General features: G+C 51.7%; 1 protein-coding gene across 3 annotated transcripts in view; it reads left to right on the top strand.

Moving 5' to 3' along the window:
* TNXB (tenascin XB) overlaps positions 1–18,047 on the top strand; it is a 59,488-nt gene that overhangs the window by 32,597 nt on the left and 8,844 nt on the right. For 2 of the 3 annotated variants that reach the window (XM_067752600.1, XM_067752598.1), the window contains 11 exons: positions 3,813–4,112; positions 5,408–5,695; positions 5,969–6,265; positions 6,786–7,100; positions 7,226–7,549; positions 7,940–8,260; positions 10,237–10,533; positions 12,248–12,580; positions 12,971–13,291; positions 15,102–15,434; positions 17,475–17,798. In XM_067752600.1, the coding sequence (XP_067608701.1) occupies positions 3,813–4,112; positions 5,408–5,695; positions 5,969–6,265; positions 6,786–7,100; positions 7,226–7,549; positions 7,940–8,260; positions 10,237–10,533; positions 12,248–12,580; positions 12,971–13,291; positions 15,102–15,434; positions 17,475–17,798 (3,453 nt within the window). The remainder of the gene's footprint in view (positions 1–3,812; positions 4,113–5,407; positions 5,696–5,968; positions 6,266–6,785; positions 7,101–7,225; positions 7,550–7,939; positions 8,261–10,236; positions 10,534–12,247; positions 12,581–12,970; positions 13,292–15,101; positions 15,435–17,474; positions 17,799–18,047) is intronic. The other variant, XM_067752599.1, reaches the window with a different exon arrangement.

The raw sequence follows: 18,047 nt of genomic DNA, 5'->3' as shown, positions 1-18,047 counted from the left end.
TTCTGCTTTATAACAAAGTGAATCAGTTATACATATACATATGTTCCCATATCTTTTCCCTCTTTCATCTCCCCCCCGCCACCCTCCCTATCCCACCCCTCTAGGTGGTCACAAACCACCTAGCTGATCTCCCTGTGCTATGCGGCTGCTTCCCACTAGCTATCTATTTTATGTTTGGTAGTGTATATATGTCCATGCCACTCTCTCACTTTGTCACAGTTTACCCTTCCCCCTCCCCATATCCTCAAGTCCCTTCTCTAGTAGTTTCCCTCTTTTTCTTGATGAGTCTGGCTAATGGTTTATCAATTTGTTTATCTTCTCAAAGAACCATCTTTTAGTTTTATTGATCTTTGCTATTGTTTTCTTTGTTTCTATTTCATTTATTTCTGCTCTGATCTTTATGATTTCTTTCCTTCTACTAACTTTGGGCTTTGTTTGTTCTTTCTCTAGTTCCTTCAGGTGTAAGGTTAGAGTTTTTATTTGAGATTTTTCTTGTTTCTTGAGGTAGGCTTTTATTGCTATAAACTTCCCTCTTAGAACTGCTTTTGCTGCATCCCTTAGGTTTTGGATAGTCATGTTTTCATTGTCATTTGTCTCTAGGTTTTTTTTGATTTCTTCTTTGATTTCTTCAGTGATCTCTTGGTTATTTAGTAACGTATTGTTTAGCCTCCATGTGTTTGTGTTTTTAAAATTTTTTTCCCTGTAATTGATTTCTAATCTCATAGTGTTGTGGTCAGAAAAAATGCTTGATATGGGGCTTCCCATATCAAGCATGAACCCGGGGCACCGGGTTCGTGCCCCAGTCTGGGAAGATCCCACATGCCGCGGAGTGGCTGGGCCCATGAGCCATGGCCGCTGAGCCTGTGCGTCCGGAGCCTGTGCTCCGCAACGGGAGAGGCCACAGCAGTGAGAGGCCCGCATGCCGCAAAAAAAAAAAAAAAAAAAAAAAAAAAAATGCTTGATATGAGATCAGTTTTCTTAAATTTACTGAGGCTTGATTTGTGACCCAAGATGTGATGTATACTGGAGAAGGTTCCGTGTGCACTTGAGAAGAAAGTGTAATCTGCTGTTTTTGGATGGAATGTCCTATAAATATCAATTAAATCTATCTGGTCTATTGTGCCATTTAAAGCTTGTGTTTCCTTATTAATTTTCTGTGTGGATGATCTGTCCATTGGTGTAAGTGAGGTGTTAAAGTCCCCCACTATTATTGTGTTACTGTCGATTTCCTCTTTTACAGCTGTTAGCAGTTGCCTTATGTATTGAGGTGCTCCTATGTTGGGTGCATATATATTTATAATTGTTACATCTTCTTCTTGGATTGATCCCTTGATCATTATGTAGTGTCCTTCCTTGTCTCATGTAACATTCTTTATTTTAAAGTCTATTTTATCTGATATGAGTATTGCTACTCCAGCTTTCTTTTGATTTCCATTTGCATGGAATATCTTTTTCCATCCCCTCACTTTTAGTCTGTATGTGTCCCTAGGTCTGAAGTGGGTCTCTTATAGACAGCATATATATGGGTCTTGTTTTTGTATCCATTCAGCGAGCCTGTGTCTTTTGGTTGGAGCATTTAATCCATTCACATGTAAGGTAATGTACATTCCTATGTACATATGTTCCTATGTACATATGTATGTTCCTATGACCATTTTCTTAATTGTTTTGGGTTTGTTTTTGTAGGTCCTTTTTTTCTCTTGTGTTTCCCACTTAGAGAAGTTCCTTTAGCATTTGTTGTAGAGCTGGTTTGGTGGTGCTGAATTCTCTTAGCTTTTGCTTGTCTGTAAAGCTTTTGATTGCTCCATCGAATCTGAATGAGATCCTTGCCGGGTAGAGTAATCTTTGTTGTAGGTTCTTCCCTTTCATCACTTTAAATATGTCATACCACCCCCATCTGGCTTGTAGAGTTTCTGCTGAGAAATCAGCTGTTAACCTTATGGGAGTTCCCTTGTATGTTATTTGTCGTTTTTCCCTTGCTGCTTTCAATAATTTTTCTTTGTCTTTAGTTTTTGCCAATTTGATTACTATGTGTCTTGGCGTGTTTCTCCTTGGGTTTATTCTCTATGGGATTCTCTGCGCTTCCTGGACTTGGGTGGCTCTTTCCTTTCCCATGTTAGGGAAGTTTTTGACTATAATCTCTTCAAATATTTTCTTGGGTCCTTTCTCTCTCTCTTCTCCTTCTGGGACTCCTATAATGCAAATGTTGTTGCGTTTAATGTTGTCCCAGAGGTCTCGTAGGCTGTCTTCACTTCTTTTCATTCTTTTTTCTTTATTCTGTTCATCAGCAGTGAATTCCACCATTCTGTCTTCAGGTCACTTATCCTTTCTCTGCCTCAGTTATCCTGCTGTTGATTCCTTCTAGTGTAGTTTTCATTTCAGTTATTGTATTGCTCATCTCTGTTTGTTGTTCTTTAATTCTTCTATGTCTTTGTTAAACATTTCGTGCATCTTCTCCATCTTTGCCTCCATTCTTTTCCCGAAGTCCTGGATCATCTTCACTATCATTATTCTGAATTCTTTTTCTGGAAGGTTGCCTATCTCCACTTCATTTGGTTGTTTTTCTAGTGTTTTATCTTGTTCCTTCATCTGGTACATAGCCCTCTGCCTTTTCGTCTTGTCTATCTTTCTGTGAATGTGGTTTTTGTTCCACAGGCTGCAGGATTGTAGCTCTTCTTGCTTCTGCTATCTGCCCTCTGGTAGATGAGGCTATCTAAGAGGCTTGTGCAAGTTTCCTGATGGGAGGGACTGGTGGTGGGTAGAGCTGGGTGTTGCTCTGGTGGGCAGAGCTCAGTAAAACTTTAATCCACTTGTCTGCTGATGGGTGGGGCTGGGTTCCTTCCCTGTTGGTTGTTTGGCCTGAGGGGACCCAACACTGGAGCCTACCTGGGCTCTTTGGTGGGCGTAATGGCAGACTCTGGGAGGGCTCATGCCAAGGAGTACTTCCCAGAACTTCTGCTGCCAGTGTCCTTGTCCTCATGGTGAGCCACAGCCACCCCCGGCCTCTGCAGGAGACCCTCCAACGCTAGCAGGTAGGTCTGCTTCAGCCTCCTCTGGGTTCACTGCTCCTTCCCCTGGTTTCTGATGTGCGCACTACTTTGTATGTGCCCTCCAAGAGTGGAGTCGCTGTTTCCCCCAGTCCTGTCGAAGTCCTGCAATCAAATCCCACTAGCCTTCAAAGTCTGATTCTCTGGGAATTCCTCCTCCCATTGCCCGACCCCCAGTTTGGGAAGCCTGACGTGGGGCTCAGAACCTTCACTCCAGTAGGTGGACTTCTGTGGTATAAGTGTTCTCCAGTCTGTGAGTCACCCACCTAGCAGTTAATGGGATTTGATTTTATTGTGATTGCGCCCCTCTACCATCTCATTGTGGCTTCTCCTTTGTCTTTGGATGTGGGGTATCTTTTTTGGTGAGTTCCAGTGTCTTCCTGTCAATGATTGTTCAGCAGTTAGTTGTGACTCCGGTGCTCTTGCAAGAGGGAGTGAGCTCACGTCCTTCTATTCCGCCATCTTGAACCAATCTCTGTAAAGGGTATTTTGAAGTTTCTGCAGTAATTTTAAGGTGATGTGACAATCTCTGTGATTTCTATTGGTGACAGGGTTACAATTACTGCTAGTACCACCGTGGTTGGTTTCCTATATTCATCATTGAAAGAAATGCTACATTTCACTTAGAGATCAGTGCAAAAGAGATGTAACTGTTTCCCATCTCAGTTCAAAGCCCTCTAAGGCCCTCGGAGCCCAGCAGCCCTGTGAGGGGGGATTTCTCCCGCCAGAGGTCTCAGCCATGTTCTTTGTCCTCCTGGATCCTAGCTCCGCTCTCTCCAGCCCCGGGCACAGAGCGCCCCCTTGAGCCACGTCTGCGGGAGCTGACAGTGACGGACGTGACCCCGGACTCCGTGGGCCTCTCCTGGACAGTCCCCGAGGGTGAATTTGACTCCTTCGTGGTCCAGTACAAGGACAGGGACAGGCAGCCCCAGGCGGTGCCTGTGGCTGCAGACCAGCGTGAGGTCACCATCGCCGACCTGGAGCCCGACAGGAAGTACAAGTTCCTGCTCTTTGGGATCCAGGACGGGAAACGCCACAGCCCAGTCTCTGTGGAGGCAAAGACAGGTGAGAGGGACCCCCACGAAGCTGAGCCTGAGGCCCCAGCCCTGCTGCCCTTCCTCATGCTGCCCTATCACCTCTCCCTTCCGCCGGGTCTCCGCTTCATCCACCTCTTCCGTTTTATTTGAAAAGCCACATTGCCTGCCCCGATCCCAGGCAGATGAGAACCAGGAAAATGGGGCCAGTTCCTGGATCAGTTTCCCCTGCTGACTTTTCCCCTCTTCTCATAATTCCTACTTCTATTGAACGGGGGAGCCTCCTTCAGACCCCTTCCTGGAAGGTGGAACAGGAGAAACAGCAGGGCTAGATACGGGGGAGGGAGCCAGGAGCCGTTCCACCTCCCTTGGCCTGTGAGTCCTCAGCCCTGTGTAGCCATCACCTCCTGAGGAGTCTTCCCTCTGACTCTCACCCAGTTTCCCACCTACTGGCCCAGACACACTGGGTCCCATATCTTCCTCCCCAGAGGGACCCCTTTCCTCCTCTGCCCTCTTCCTGGAGCTTCAGAAACTGGGGCCCAGAGGAGCCCAAGACTGGCTGCCCAGTCAGACCCAGTCAGACCCAGCCCAGCTGTGCCCCTGTCTTGGGTTTTGGTCCAGGCACTCCCCTGCCCCTGGGGGCTCCCTGTTGCCAGAAAACTCTCACAATAACAATGCCGTCAGCATCCTTGCTATCCAAGAAGTCAGAAGGCCAGCTCCTTCTCAGGCCTCGGGATGGCCTCTTGGGCAGATACCAGATCCTTCTCCCGTGTGAGCTCCCCTTCTTCTCCCCATACCCGCCTCACACATAGGCAGCCCCCACTCCTCCACTGGGTCCTATGAGGGTCACCTCCATCGTAATACCTTACCTCCCCACCAGCTGTCTGTCCCCATCAGGGATCCTGTTCCCCCTCTGACATCCCCAGGACCCTTGGATTTCCCCAGGGAGCAGTCAGATCACAAAGAGTGGGTTCCTTGGCCAAAGGAAATAAGCAGACCAAGCCTGTGATAAGCTGCACCCTGCTAAGGAAATAGTCTCTATTAGGTGCTTAGAGCCTGGACAGCAAGAGGAATAAGATAAACAGCTAGCTAGGGAATCTCTTCTCCCAGAGATGTCTCAGGACAGAAGACCCCTCCCTGCGCTGGTTAAGTGGACAGAGGCAGGGCCAGTTGGGGATGCTGGCAGGCATGGGAGGGTGATGGAAATATTGGGGGGAAGCACTGATCATTTGGGCAGTTCTGGGTTTTTCCATTCTCCAGTGGGAGGCAGTCAAGGAGTCGTTTTGGAAAAAAAAAATAAACACAAGAACCTTTCCTCTCTGTCAGTTGCTCGAGGTGACACCAGCCCAGGAGCCCCACCCCGCCTCGGGGAGCTGTGGGTGACAGACCCCACCCCAGACTCACTGCGCCTCTCCTGGACAGTCCCCGAGGGCCACTTTGACTCCTTTGTGGTCCAGTTCAAGGACAGGGACGGGCCCCGGGTGGTGCCTGCAGAGGGCCACGAGCGCTCAGTCACCATCGGCCCTCTGGACGCCAGCCGCAAGTACAGATTCCTCCTCTACGGCCTCCTGGGCAAGAGGCGCCGTGGCCCCCTCACCGCCGAGGGCACCACAGGTGAGGGCAGCCCCTGCAGGGGGGCATCTCTGATCTGGAGGCCAGGGGAAGGTCCTGTGGTCAGTTACGGTGGCTGCCATCACGGTTGTTGTTTGGCTCCAGCTGTTGTGGCTGGGATCCAGTGCCCCCTCTCCTTGCACAAGCCGGAAGATCCAGCCCTGCAGGTTGCAGCCATCGCACAGCCCTGTCTTTAGACCTCTCAGTCCTTCCCTTCAGCATCACCCAGCCTTCAAGAAACAACGCAACCATTTCCTCTCTGTGTTTCCATCTCAGAGACCCGGAGAGCTGTGGACGAGGCTGGAACAAAACCACGTCTGGGGGAGGAGCTGCAGGTGACCAGCGTGACATCAGACTCCGTGGGCCTCTCGTGGACGGTCCCTGAGGGCCAGTTTGACTCCTTTGTGGTCCAGTATAAGGACAGAGATGGGCAACCCCAGGTGGTGCCCGTAGAGGGCAGCCTCAGGGAGGTCAGTGTCTCAGGCCTGGACCCTGCCCGCAGGTACAAGCTGCTGCTCTACGGGCTATACAAGGGCAAGCGTGTGGGTCCCATCTCCACCGTCGCCATGACCGGTGAGTGCAGCTGGGGGAACACACTGTGCCTCCTGCCCGCCTGGCTCTCCTGGTCTGGTGGAGACACACGAGTTCAGAGCTTCCTATACTCCTTCTTTTGGGGGAAGGGATCAGCTTCATAGAGGCATAATTTACATACAATAAAATTCACCCATGTTAAGCTCATAATTCAGTGAAACCATTACCACAACAAACATATAAAACATTGACTCCAGAAGTTTCCCTATGCTCATTTGCAGTCAGTTTCCCCACCCCCAGCTTCTGACAGTCACTAATTGCTTTCTATCATTATAGTTTTTCCTTTTTAAGCTTTTCCTTTAACAGAATCATACAGTACACAGTTTTTTGTGGTTTTCTTACACTTAACATAATGCTTTTGAAATTCATCAGTGTGTATCAGTAGTTGGTCCTTTTTATTACTGACCTCTTGTCTTCACCTCCTCCCCTCCTTCCATCCTCTTGGAGAGTCTTGGTGCAGTGACAAACCAGTCACCCATCTCTACCTGTCTCTCTGAACCAGCCCCCAGGGAAGAAGTCGAAGCTGAGACTGAGGCCCCCAGCCCTCCAGCATCTGAGCCCCGTCTTGGGGAGGTGACTGTGGAGGAGGGCACCCCACACACCCTGCATCTCTCCTGGACCGTGACTGAGGGAGAATTTGACTCCTTTGAGGTCCAGTACACAGACGAGGAGGGGAAGCTCCAAGTAGTCCATTTAGGGGGCAACCAGAATATCATCACCCTCTCTGGCCTGGAATCCGACCACAGATACCTGGTGAGCCTGTACGGTCTCCACGATGGGCAGCGTGTGGGTCCTGTGCACGTCGAGGCCCTGACAGGTGAGCAAAAGAACTCTGCCCACTCGGCTTCCTTCCAGGTGGCTGTGAGGGCCCAGAGGAGGGCAGAGTCCCCATGGACACCGTGCCCCTCTCTCAGGTCCTTCTCTCTCCATGTCTGTGTTCAGCCCCAAATGAGGAAGAGAATGAACCTTCAGAATCTCCCTCTACCACCCCTGAGCCTCACGTCACGCGTCGCCTGGGGGAGCTGGCAGTGACAGACGCCACCCCCGAATCCCTGAGCCTCTCCTGGACCATCCCCGAGGGCCAGTTTGACCACTTCCTGATCCAGTACAAGAACGGGGACGGACAGCCCAAGGCTGTGAGGGTGCCAGGGTACGAGGACGAGGTTACCATCTCGGGCCTGGAGCCAGACCACAAGTACAAGATGAACCTGTACGGCTTCCATGACAGCCAGCGCATGGGCCCTGTCTCTGTCATCGGGGTGACAAGTGAGTGGATGGTGGAAGCCCCAGGGTGGGACCTCGTGGGAGGATCACCCTCTCTCAGGTGATGGGTGAGTGGGGTGCAGGAGGCCCTTCTACTCGAGGCTGAGCCATGGTGCCCTGTGTGCCTCCTCCAGGCTCCCTGAGGACCAGTGTGTCCCCCTGGGCAGGGAAGGGCCTCTGTGAGCCATGCTGGTGGCTGCCCTGGTCCCTCACAGCTGACCCCGGAGGCTCCAGGCATGTTTATGAGATGTCAGCTGAACAGGACCACCCAGCCCCAAGGACGGGCTTCTCTGAACTGACTTCAGGGCCCGGAGCCGGGGCCAAGCCTTGGGGGGAGACCCAAGGACATCACCTGGGACCCTGCCTCACCCTCTCTGTGTCTCTCCTTCTCAGCTGCAGAGGAAGACACCCCCAGCTCCACAGAACCCAGCACAGAGGCCTCGGAGGCCCCCGAGGAGCCCCTCCTGGGGGAGCTGACGGTGACAGGATCCTCCCCGGACTCGCTGAGCCTCTCCTGGACCGTCCCCCAGGGCCACTTCGACTCCTTCACCGTCCAGTACAAGGGCAGGGACGGGCCCCAGGTGGTGCGTGTCGGGGGCGAGGAGAGTGAGGTGACCGCTGGGGGCCTGGAGCCCGGGCGCAAGTACAAGATGCACCTGTACGGCCTGCACGGGGGGCGGCGTGTGGGCCCCGTGTCCACCGTGGGCGTGACCGGTGAGTGAGGGCCCTCGGGATGAGGTCTCAGGAAAGGTCTGATAGTAGAGCCTCTTGAGCGTCTTCCACTGAAGACCCAGGACCCTAAAACTCCTGAACCTCTAGCCCACCATTGTCCATTCAACACCTCAGGACAGGTGTGATCTGGGGGCAGGAAGAACGAGCTCCAGGGAAGTGCTTTGCCCATTTGAGAGAGGCCGTTGGGGACTGAGGCCTCCAAGTCAGCCATGCACTGACCTGTTTGTGGCTCTCTGCTTTCCCTGGGAACTCTGAAAAGAGCTCTTTTTGGGTGTTGGGACAAATGCCATGAAATGCTAATTCTCCACAAGTATTTATTACATAAAATTTCAAACATATACCCAAAGAGAAAGAATAGCATAATGAACTCCCATATGTCAATCACCCCACTTCAACCAAAACTCAACCCCTGGCCAGTCTAGCTCATCCAGACCCCACTCACTTCCCACCCTCCCCGACTAGCATGTTTTCTTTATTAACAGCTTTATTGAGGTATAATTTACATACCATAAAATTCACCTGTTTTAAGTATACAACTTACCAATTTTAGTGTATTTACAGAGTTGTACAACCAGCATCACTTACTAATTTTAGAACTTTCCCATCACCTCAAGAAGAAACCTGGTGCCCAGACCCATTCCCACGCCCAGTTCCGGTCCCGCTAATCTACTTTTCGTCTCTGTAGATTTGCCTTTTCTGGACGCATCATGTAACTAGAATCATACAATACGTGTTCTTTTGTGTCTGGCTTCTTTTACCAAGCACGGTTTTTTCGGTTTGTTTTTTGGGGTTTTTTTTTTGTTTTTTTTTGCGGTACGTGGGCCTCTCACTGCTGTGGCCTCTCCCGTTGCGGAGCACAGGCTCCGGACGCGCAGGCTCAGCGGCCATGGCTCACGGACCCAGCCGCTCCGCGGCACGTGGGATCCTCCCGGACCGGGGCACGAACCCGTGTCCCCTGCATCGGCAGGCGGACTCCCAGCCACTGCGCCACCAGGGAAGTCCACCAAGCACATTTTTGAGGTTGATCCATGTTGTAGCATGTAGCAGTACTTCATTCCTTTATAGCCAAATAATATTCCATTGTATGGATATACTGCTGCAATATTTTTAAACTTATTCCATACACTCTTTACTTCATCATTACATTTTTTTTTTTTTTGGCTGCGTTGGGTCTTCGCTGCTGCACGTGGGCTTTCTCTAGTTGCAGCGAGCGGGCTTCGTTGTGCTGCACGGGCTTCTCATTGCGGTGGCTTCTCTTGTTGCAGAGCAGGGACCCTAGGCGCATGGGCTTCAGTAGTTGTGGCACACGAGGTCAGTAGTTGTGTCACAGGGGCTTAGTTGCTCCGCGGCATGTGGAATCTTCCCGGACCAGGGATCGAACCTGTGTCCCCTGCATTGGCAGGTGGATTCTCAACCACTGCGCCACCAGGGAAGTCCCCGTTATTACATATTTAAGTGTACTGCTCTTTTCAAAAAGACTGTTTAGAAATAACCATGATACAATGGTTGTACCTTTAAAAATCAGATATCCAGATAGTGCTACAGTTTCCTGATTGTGTCATAATTGTTATTTTGCAATTTGTTGTTGGAATCAGGTCCAAGTAAGAAAGATAGGATGAAATTGGGAGAATTGGGATTTTAAATAGGGTGGTCAGGGAAGGCCCTAAAGGGATGGTGACATTTGAATGAAAGGAAGTGTGAACATGAGCCATGCAGACATCTGGGGAAAGAACATTCAGGAAGAGGGAACAGTCAGTGCAAACGCCTTGAGGCAATAAGCTGCCTGGCACATTTGATGGACCATAAGGAGGCCACAAAGAGCTTTTGATGCTCATAGCAGAAATGCATCTTAAGTCAGGCCCACAGAGCTGGCCCACCTTCGGGCCTGAATCCAGGAGAGCAGGGCCTCAACAATTCCTTCCAGCAACAGGAACGATTCTGTTTGCATCTCTTCCCAGCCCCTAAAGAGGAGCCCCCTGCCAGCCCCCCTTTGAAGCCACAGCTGGGAGAACTGACTGTGACGGACGCCACCCCTGACTCCCTGAGCCTCTTCTGGAACGTCCCCGAGGGCCAGTTTGACCACTTCCTGGTCCAGTACAAGAACGGGGATGGGCAGCCCAAGGCGGTGAGGGTGCCGGGGCACCAGGACGGGGTCACCATCTCGGGCCTGGAGCCAGACCACAAGTACAAGATGAACCTGTACGGCTTCCACAGCGGCCAGCGCGTGGGCCCCGTCTCCACTGTCGGTTTAACTGGTGAGTGTACAATAGGACACTGGCCCTGCCCTGAGCTGGACTCAGTTTCCCTTTTATTGCCAGTATCCAGGTGTTTTTCTCCCACTGTTTTTGAGACTGAGCCTCCCAGGCTACTGGGAGCAGTTCTGTGCCTGTCTGCACTCCAAGCCTTTGGTGTCACCTTAGCTGTCTCACCCTTTACACGTGGGCTTCTTGAGTCCTCGAAGAGGCAGTGTGCCAGAGAAATAGCACAGACTCAGGCAGACCTGGGGCTGGCCCTAGCCTCAGCCCATTAGAGCTGTGTGACCTCGAGGGAGTCACTCAACCTCTCTGTGCCTCCCTATCCTTATCCACACAGAAGGAATAACCACACCTGTCTGGCAGGGTGGGCATGAATGTGGCTTGTCTCACACACAACGTTTGGTAACTACAGCCTCCCTCCTTCTGAGGAAGAAGATTAGTTCTTGAAAACCCTTGGGGTGAATTCTTATAATTATCATTGATTTCAGTGGGTACAATTGTATTTGTTCCCCAACCCCCAAACTGATACCCATGTATGCTGTGTCAACATGGGATCCTGCTAACATGGATACTATTACTTCAATAGTGAATATTAGTCATATGTGCAACTTAACAAGGCATTTTCTCTTCATTAATTACTCCCTGACATGGCTGTTGGTTGCTTTCGTTAAGCTCTTTTGTAGCTGTTACCCTCTACATGCTTAAAACCTGGTTCCCAAACACAATGGAGTTATGAAACACGATGATTTTGTAATTCAGCTATTAAGGCAGAATAAAACCCTGTGCAGAACAGAAAAGACAAAAAAAATCTGTGGGCGTGATGGGTCATCCCTGCTGTAAGATGGCAAGAGAATTAATACAAGGTCCAAAAGCAACCCATCTACAAAGATGATCTCATGTGGTCTCATCTCTTTGCCCTCAACTGTGAAATCTAAATTAGTTTCTCAAATGCTCAGAAAAGACTTCTAAACCAGAGGAGGTATTAAAGGAAAATACGAACCTGAGCACATGTACCTCCTGATGTGACGTTTCGGTTAGGTGTGGCGCTATTACAAAGCATTAGTCCCTTCCCACTAAATGAATTTACTCAGCAGCTCCTACAGGTTCCATGCTGCACATGTTGAGGTCATAGGGGTCCCACCCTACCATCTTGACATCTCCACAAGTGTGTGCTCTGTCTGCTAGAAAGTGAACATTCAAACCAGGGAAATGATGTCTTTTTTTTTTTTTAGTGAGTAAATGTATTTATTTATTTATTTGGCTGCGTTGGGTCTTCGTTTCTGTGCGAGGGCTTTCTCTAGTGGCGGCGAGCGGGGGCTACTCTTTGTTGTGGTGCGCGGGCTTCTCATTGCGGTGGCTTCTCTTGTTGAGGAGCACGGGCTCTAGGCACGCAGGCTTCAGTAGTTGTGGCACGCAGGCTCAGTAGTTGTGGCTCGCGGGGTGTAGAGTGCAGGCACAATAGTTGTGGCGCACGGGCTTAGTTGCTCCGTGGCATGTGGGATCTTCCCGGACCAGGGCTCGAACCCGTGTCCCCTGCATTGGCAGGCGGATTCTTAACCACTGTGCCACCAGGGAAGTCCTGGAAATGATGTCTTAATCCTGGAGCACTGGCTTCCAGGCTGCAGGGTCCCTGGTGTGTCTGGGAGAAATCCATCCCCTGTTAGGAGGGAACCCACAAAGCATGTCCACCCATTCTCTTTGTCTCTTGATCCAGACTCAGAAAAAGACCAAGAAATGACCGCAGCCCCAACAGACCTGCCCACCACAGCCCCCAAGCCTCCCGTCAAGCCGCACCTGGGGGAGCTGGCAGTGACAGGCGCCACCCCCGAATCCCTGAGCCTCTCCTGGACCATCCCCGAGGGCCAGTTTGACCACTTCCTGATCCAGTACAAGAATGGGGATGGGCAGCCCAAGGCAGTGAGGGTGCCAGGGCACCAGGACGGTGTCACCATTTCGGGCCTGGAGCCAGACCACAAGTACAAGATGAACCTGTACGGCTTCCATGACAGCCAGCGCATGGGCCCCGTCTCTGTCATCGGGGTGACAAGTGAGTGGATGGTGGAAGCCCCAGGGTGGGACCTCGTGGGAAGATCACCCTCTCTCAGGTGATGGGTGAGTGGGGTGCAGGAGGCCCCTCTACTCGAGGCTGAGCCATGGTGCCCTGTGTGCCTCCTCCAGGCTCCCTGAGGACCAGTGTGTCCCCCTGGGCAGGGAAGGGCCTCTGTGAGCCATGCTGGTGGCTGCCCTGGTCCCCCACAGCTGACCCCAGAGGCTCCAGGCATGTTTATGAGATGTCAGCTGAACAGGACCACCCAGCCCCAAGGACGGGCTTCTCTGAACTGACTTCAGGGCCTGGAGCCGGGGCCGAGGCTTGGGAGGAGACCCAAGGACATCACCTGGGACCCTGCCTCACCCTCTCTGTGTCTCTCCTTCTCAGCTGCAGAGGAAGACACCCCCAGCCCCACAGAACCCAGCACAGAGGCCTCGGAGGCCTCCGAGGAGCCCCTCCTGGGGGAGCTGACGGTGACAGGATCCTCTCCGGACTCGCTGAGCCTCTCCTGGACCGTCCCCCAGGGCCACTTCGACTCCTTCACCATCCAGTACAAGGGCCGGGACGGGCCCCAGGTGGTGCGTGTCGGGGGCGAGGAGAGTGAGGTGACCGCTGGGGGCCTGGAGCCCGGGCGCAAGTACAAGATGCACCTGTACGGCCTGCACGGGGGGCGGCGTGTGGGCCCCGTGTCCACCGTGGGCGTGACCGGTGAGTGAGGGTGGGGCTCAGGCGGTCTTGGGGGAGAGCTACCTTTTCCTCATGGGTGAGCTGGTTGACTGTTCTGCTCTTTCACCAGCCTTTGGTCCCCTTTTATGTCCTCCCTCCATGGCCCTGGGCCATGACCCATGTGTAGTGCCCTGGCCTTTGCCAACCTACAGCCTCCTTGTTCACAGTAATGTGGCCTCCTCTGATGGTCAGTCACTGGCTCCCTCCAAGGGTGAAATGTGTCAGGCACAGAGCAAGCGTGACGTTACTAGAGTTTTCTTTTCTTTCCATCTTAAATACAAATCACAGCATTCTTTGTTATAAACAAAAAAAAAAGGAAGAAAAAACAACCCAACATCGAACCACATTGAGATGATTAAGTAATTAAACAACATCTCTAAAATGACCTACTATGGCATCATTGAAATGTTTCAACATAAGACAATTACTTTATATTATTACAATAAAGAAAGAGTTTAAAATTTTTGTAAGGAGGCTAATCACAACCACCTGAAAATAACTTGCGTGGTAAGACAACTGGAAGGAAACGCCCGTGGGATGCATGGTTTGTGAGACAGGATAGAATGTCCCAGGACTTTTGTTTCTGTTTTATTCCATTATGTGTCCTTTACATTTTCTTAAATGACAAGCGTTTCTTTTATAATCAGGAAAAAAATTTTTTCAAAATGTCTTCTCCTCTCTTGTATTCCTTCTGTCTTTCCCCCTCATCATTCTTGCAACTTATTTCTGATTATGAAAAAGTTACAATTTCTAGTCTCTAAGAAATTAGGAGAAAAAAATCACAAGGTGAATTAAATTCCAAAATTGCAGTCAGGCTGGCTTCTCTAAGTCACTGTCAGCCAGATTCTTATGCCTTGTGACAGTTTTTCACCAGAGTTCCTCTGCATGTGGAAGAACACAGCCCCTCTTTGAGTCAGTCTTTTGCTGGGGGCGTCGCTGCCTCTGGGAGGTTCACTCTCCTCTCCTGAAGATACTCCAGACAGAGGAACCCTCTATCATGCAAATCACAAGCACATGCGAAGTACAGAGGGACCCATGTCCCCATCCACATCCTCCACCGACTTACTAATTTTTATAACTCAGGATTTCTTTTTAAGTCTGTATTTTTCTGTGAAAAGAATATAGCAACATGATGGAAAGTTTGGAAAGTAGGGAAAAAAATCTCTTACCAGACCACCTTCTGACCCAAGAACCACCATTCATAACAATGTACGTAACACATCCTCTCTTTCTGCATTTTCCATGCCGCTCATGTTTTAAGGTGGCAGAATGTTCATGTAATTCTTGGCTCTTCCTTTTTTCGTACGCACGTTACACTGAGAGCATTTACCCTGTGGCCGCACAGCCTGCAGTAATCATCATTTGAATGGTTATTGGACGCCTTGTGGTGAGAGTGCCCTAACGAAATTAATCTGCTTCTGCGGCTCCTCTGGGGCCCTGACACATCTCGCTGTCATGACTAATCCCAAAATGAACTCCTGTGATACAACTTCTCCTGCTTTTTAATAATTTTCTTAGGATAGCTGCCCAGAAATGAGATTATTGGGTCGAAGGAAATGAGCAGTATTTGGGCTCCTGACGTGTATGTCCGAATTGCCTTCTGAAGGTTCATGGTGCCTGCCAGCCAGTATGAGATGGAGTCAAGCCCGTCGCAGTCTCTCTAGCATGCAGTCACCAAATGGCGCACCCAGAGGCTGAGCCAGCCTCCGGCCCTGCAGCCTGAGGAGTACCCTGCTGGATGCAATCAGGGCAAGTCACCATCTAAGCCTCTGCCCCCAATCTCTCTTCTCAGCCCTCCAGGAGGTTGTGGAGGAGACCCCCAGCCCCACAGAACCCAGCACAGAGGCCCCGGAGCCCCCCAAAGAGCCTCTCCTGGGGGAACTGACGGTGACAGGATCCTCCCCGGACTCGCTGAGCCTCTCCTGGACCGTCCCCCAGGGCCGCTTCAACTCCTTCACCGTCCAGTACAAGGATAAGGATGGGCGGCCCCAGGTGGTGCGTGTCGGTGGCGAAGAGAGTGAGGTGACCATTGAGGGCCTGGAGCCCGGGAGCAGGTACAAGATGCACCTGTATGGCCTGCACGGGGGGCGGCGTGTGGGCCCCGTGTCCACCGTGGGCATGACTGGTAAGTGAATTTGGGGGAGTGGGATGCAGGGTGGGGAAGCCAGGTCCTGGAAGAGTTTCCCTTTATTACCATCTTTGTGAAAACATAAATATTCTAGACAGCACTTCTTCTTTAGGACATCAGATGGCCTGGGGATCTTGTTAAAGGGCAGATTCAGATTTGGGCTGGGCCAGAGATTCTGCATTTCTAAAATCTTCCATGAGGGACTTCCTTGGTGGTCTGGTGGTTAAGAATCTGTCTTCCAATGCAAGGGGCGCAGGTTCAATCCCTGGTCGGGGAACTAAGATCCCACATGCCACAGGGCAACTAAGCCCATGCGCTGCAACTACCGAGCACACGAGCCACAACTAGAGAGCTCGCATGCCACAACTACTGAGGCCATGCACCACAACTAGAGAGAGAAGCCCATGTGCCACAATGAAAGATGCCACATGCCACAACAAGATCCCACGTGCCAGAGCTAAGACCTGATGCAGCCAAAAAAAAAAGCAAATAGGGGCTTCCCTGGTGGCGCAGTGGTTGAGAGTCCACCTGCCGATGCAGGGGACACGGGTTCGTGCCCTGGTCCGGGAGGATCCCGCATGCCGCGGAGCGGCTGGGCCTGTGAGCCGTGGCTGCTGAGCCTGCGCGTCCGGAGCCTGTGCTTCGCAACGGGAGAGGCCACAACAGTGAGAGGCCCACGTACCGCAAAAAAAAAAAAAAAAAAAAAAGCAAATAAAATCCTCCATGATGCTGATGCTGCTGGTCCACACTGCTAAAACTCCTCACAGCAAAGGAACTGGACACTTTCTTAGAATCTATTGAACGAATCATACTTGCATCCCTGAGTCCTCTCAGAGGCTCAGCCTCTGTGTAGTTGACTGGAGGCTGTGGAGGAAGACAGAGCATGCTCAGAATGCAGTGTCTTGACTGAAACGCCCCCTAGCCTCATCGTTTGGGTATTAACAGACTTATGACGCCTATGGTTCAACAAAGATGTGGGTGGCCTGAGCCAAGTACTGAGGAAGTTCACTGAGAGAAACCTTGGATACGGCGGAGAAACCAGTTCTTAACCTTTGGGGCTCACAGACAGGCTGTGAACCAGCAAATGGAGCAAAGGAGGATGTGTATATGACAGGAAGCCCCGTGGCCAGACCAAGACTGGGCAGCGATGCCTACGCCCACCTGCCTGCCCACGGGTTCCCACGGGACAGCTGAGACCTGAGGTCGGGCAGGCGTTGCTTGGTGACACCTAGAGATAAGATGAAGGGTGCATCAGATCAACATCACAGCTGGTACAAAGCCTGGAAACTAGGAACATCACGGCACATGAGGGGATTTTGTGCAAAATCCTCTGAGTGGGGGAGATAGTCTTGCGATGGGGGTGGAGAGGTAGGAAGAGATAGGGGTGGAGAGCTCAGGAAGCCAGGGGTTTCTCCAGGGGATAAAGAGGGTTGCTGCACAGTTTTAAGCTGAGACTGACCCCATCAGATGTGCATCTAAAGGCTCATTCTGGCTTCCTGTGAAGAACAGATGGAGGAGGGAGGCAGAGAGACCCATGGGGGGGTGATAACCCAGGTGACAGGTAAGGGCGGCCCAGAGAGGGACGGTGGGGCTGCAGGTGTGGGGAGTGAGGAGACACAGGAGGAACTTGGGAGAGAGAATTGGACGCTCTGAGTCTGATGGCAGCTGGGGACAGGAACAGATCCAGGAAGACTCCAGGTTTCTGACTGGAGATGTGGGGCAGGGGTTCTGAGCTGTTTGGGAGGCAAGACATTAGCCAAAGGCAGTAAGATGCCAACGAGACCCCAGTGGAGGGAGGCCCAGAGCACAGTGGCCATGTGAGCCTGTGTCCTAGGAGGGGTGCTGGTAGGTAGGGGGTGAGGGCAGGGCGGATGAGGGTAAGGTGACAGGAAGGCCGATATAGGGAGCAGAAAGAATAAGAGTTAGAGCTACTGTGGACACATCCTGTTCCTTATTATTTTAATTTTGTAATACACCGCTTTATATGCTGAACTGAGGACTGAGGAGACCTCACCTGTCTTGTATGTCTCTGTCCAGATCCAGACAACAAAGCCATGACCACACAAGCCCCATCCACTGCGCCCCCCGAGCCGCCCGTCAAGCCACACCTGGGGGAGCTGACAGTGACAGGCGCCACCCCCGAATCCCTGAGCCTCTCCTGGACCATCCCCGAGGGCCAGTTTGACCACTTCCTGATCCAGTACAAGAATGGGGACGGGCAGCCCAAGGTAGTGAGGGTGCCAGGGCACCAGGACGGGGTCACCATCTCGGGCCTGGAGCCAGACCACAAGTACAAGATGAACCTGTACGGCTTCCATGACAGCCAGCGCATGGGCCCCGTCTCTGTCATCGGGGTGACAAGTGAGTGGATGGTGGAAGCCCCAGGGTGGGACCTCGTGGGAGGATCACCCTCTCTCAGGTGATGGGTGAGTGGGGTGCAGGAGGCCCCTCTACTCGAGGCTGAGCCATGGTGCCCTATGTGCCTCCTCCAGGCTCCCTGAGGACCAGTGTGTCCCCCTGGGCAGGGAAGGGCCTCTGTGAGCCATGCTGGTGGCTGCCCTGGTCCCCCACAGCTGACCCCGGAGGCTCCAGGCATGTTTATGAGATGTC

The sequence above is a fragment of the Pseudorca crassidens genome, chromosome 10 (genome assembly GCF_039906515.1).
Source record: "Pseudorca crassidens isolate mPseCra1 chromosome 10, mPseCra1.hap1, whole genome shotgun sequence".
Lineage (NCBI taxonomy): Eukaryota > Metazoa > Chordata > Mammalia > Artiodactyla > Delphinidae > Pseudorca > Pseudorca crassidens.
This window is presented reverse-complemented; position numbering and strand designations above follow the sequence as displayed.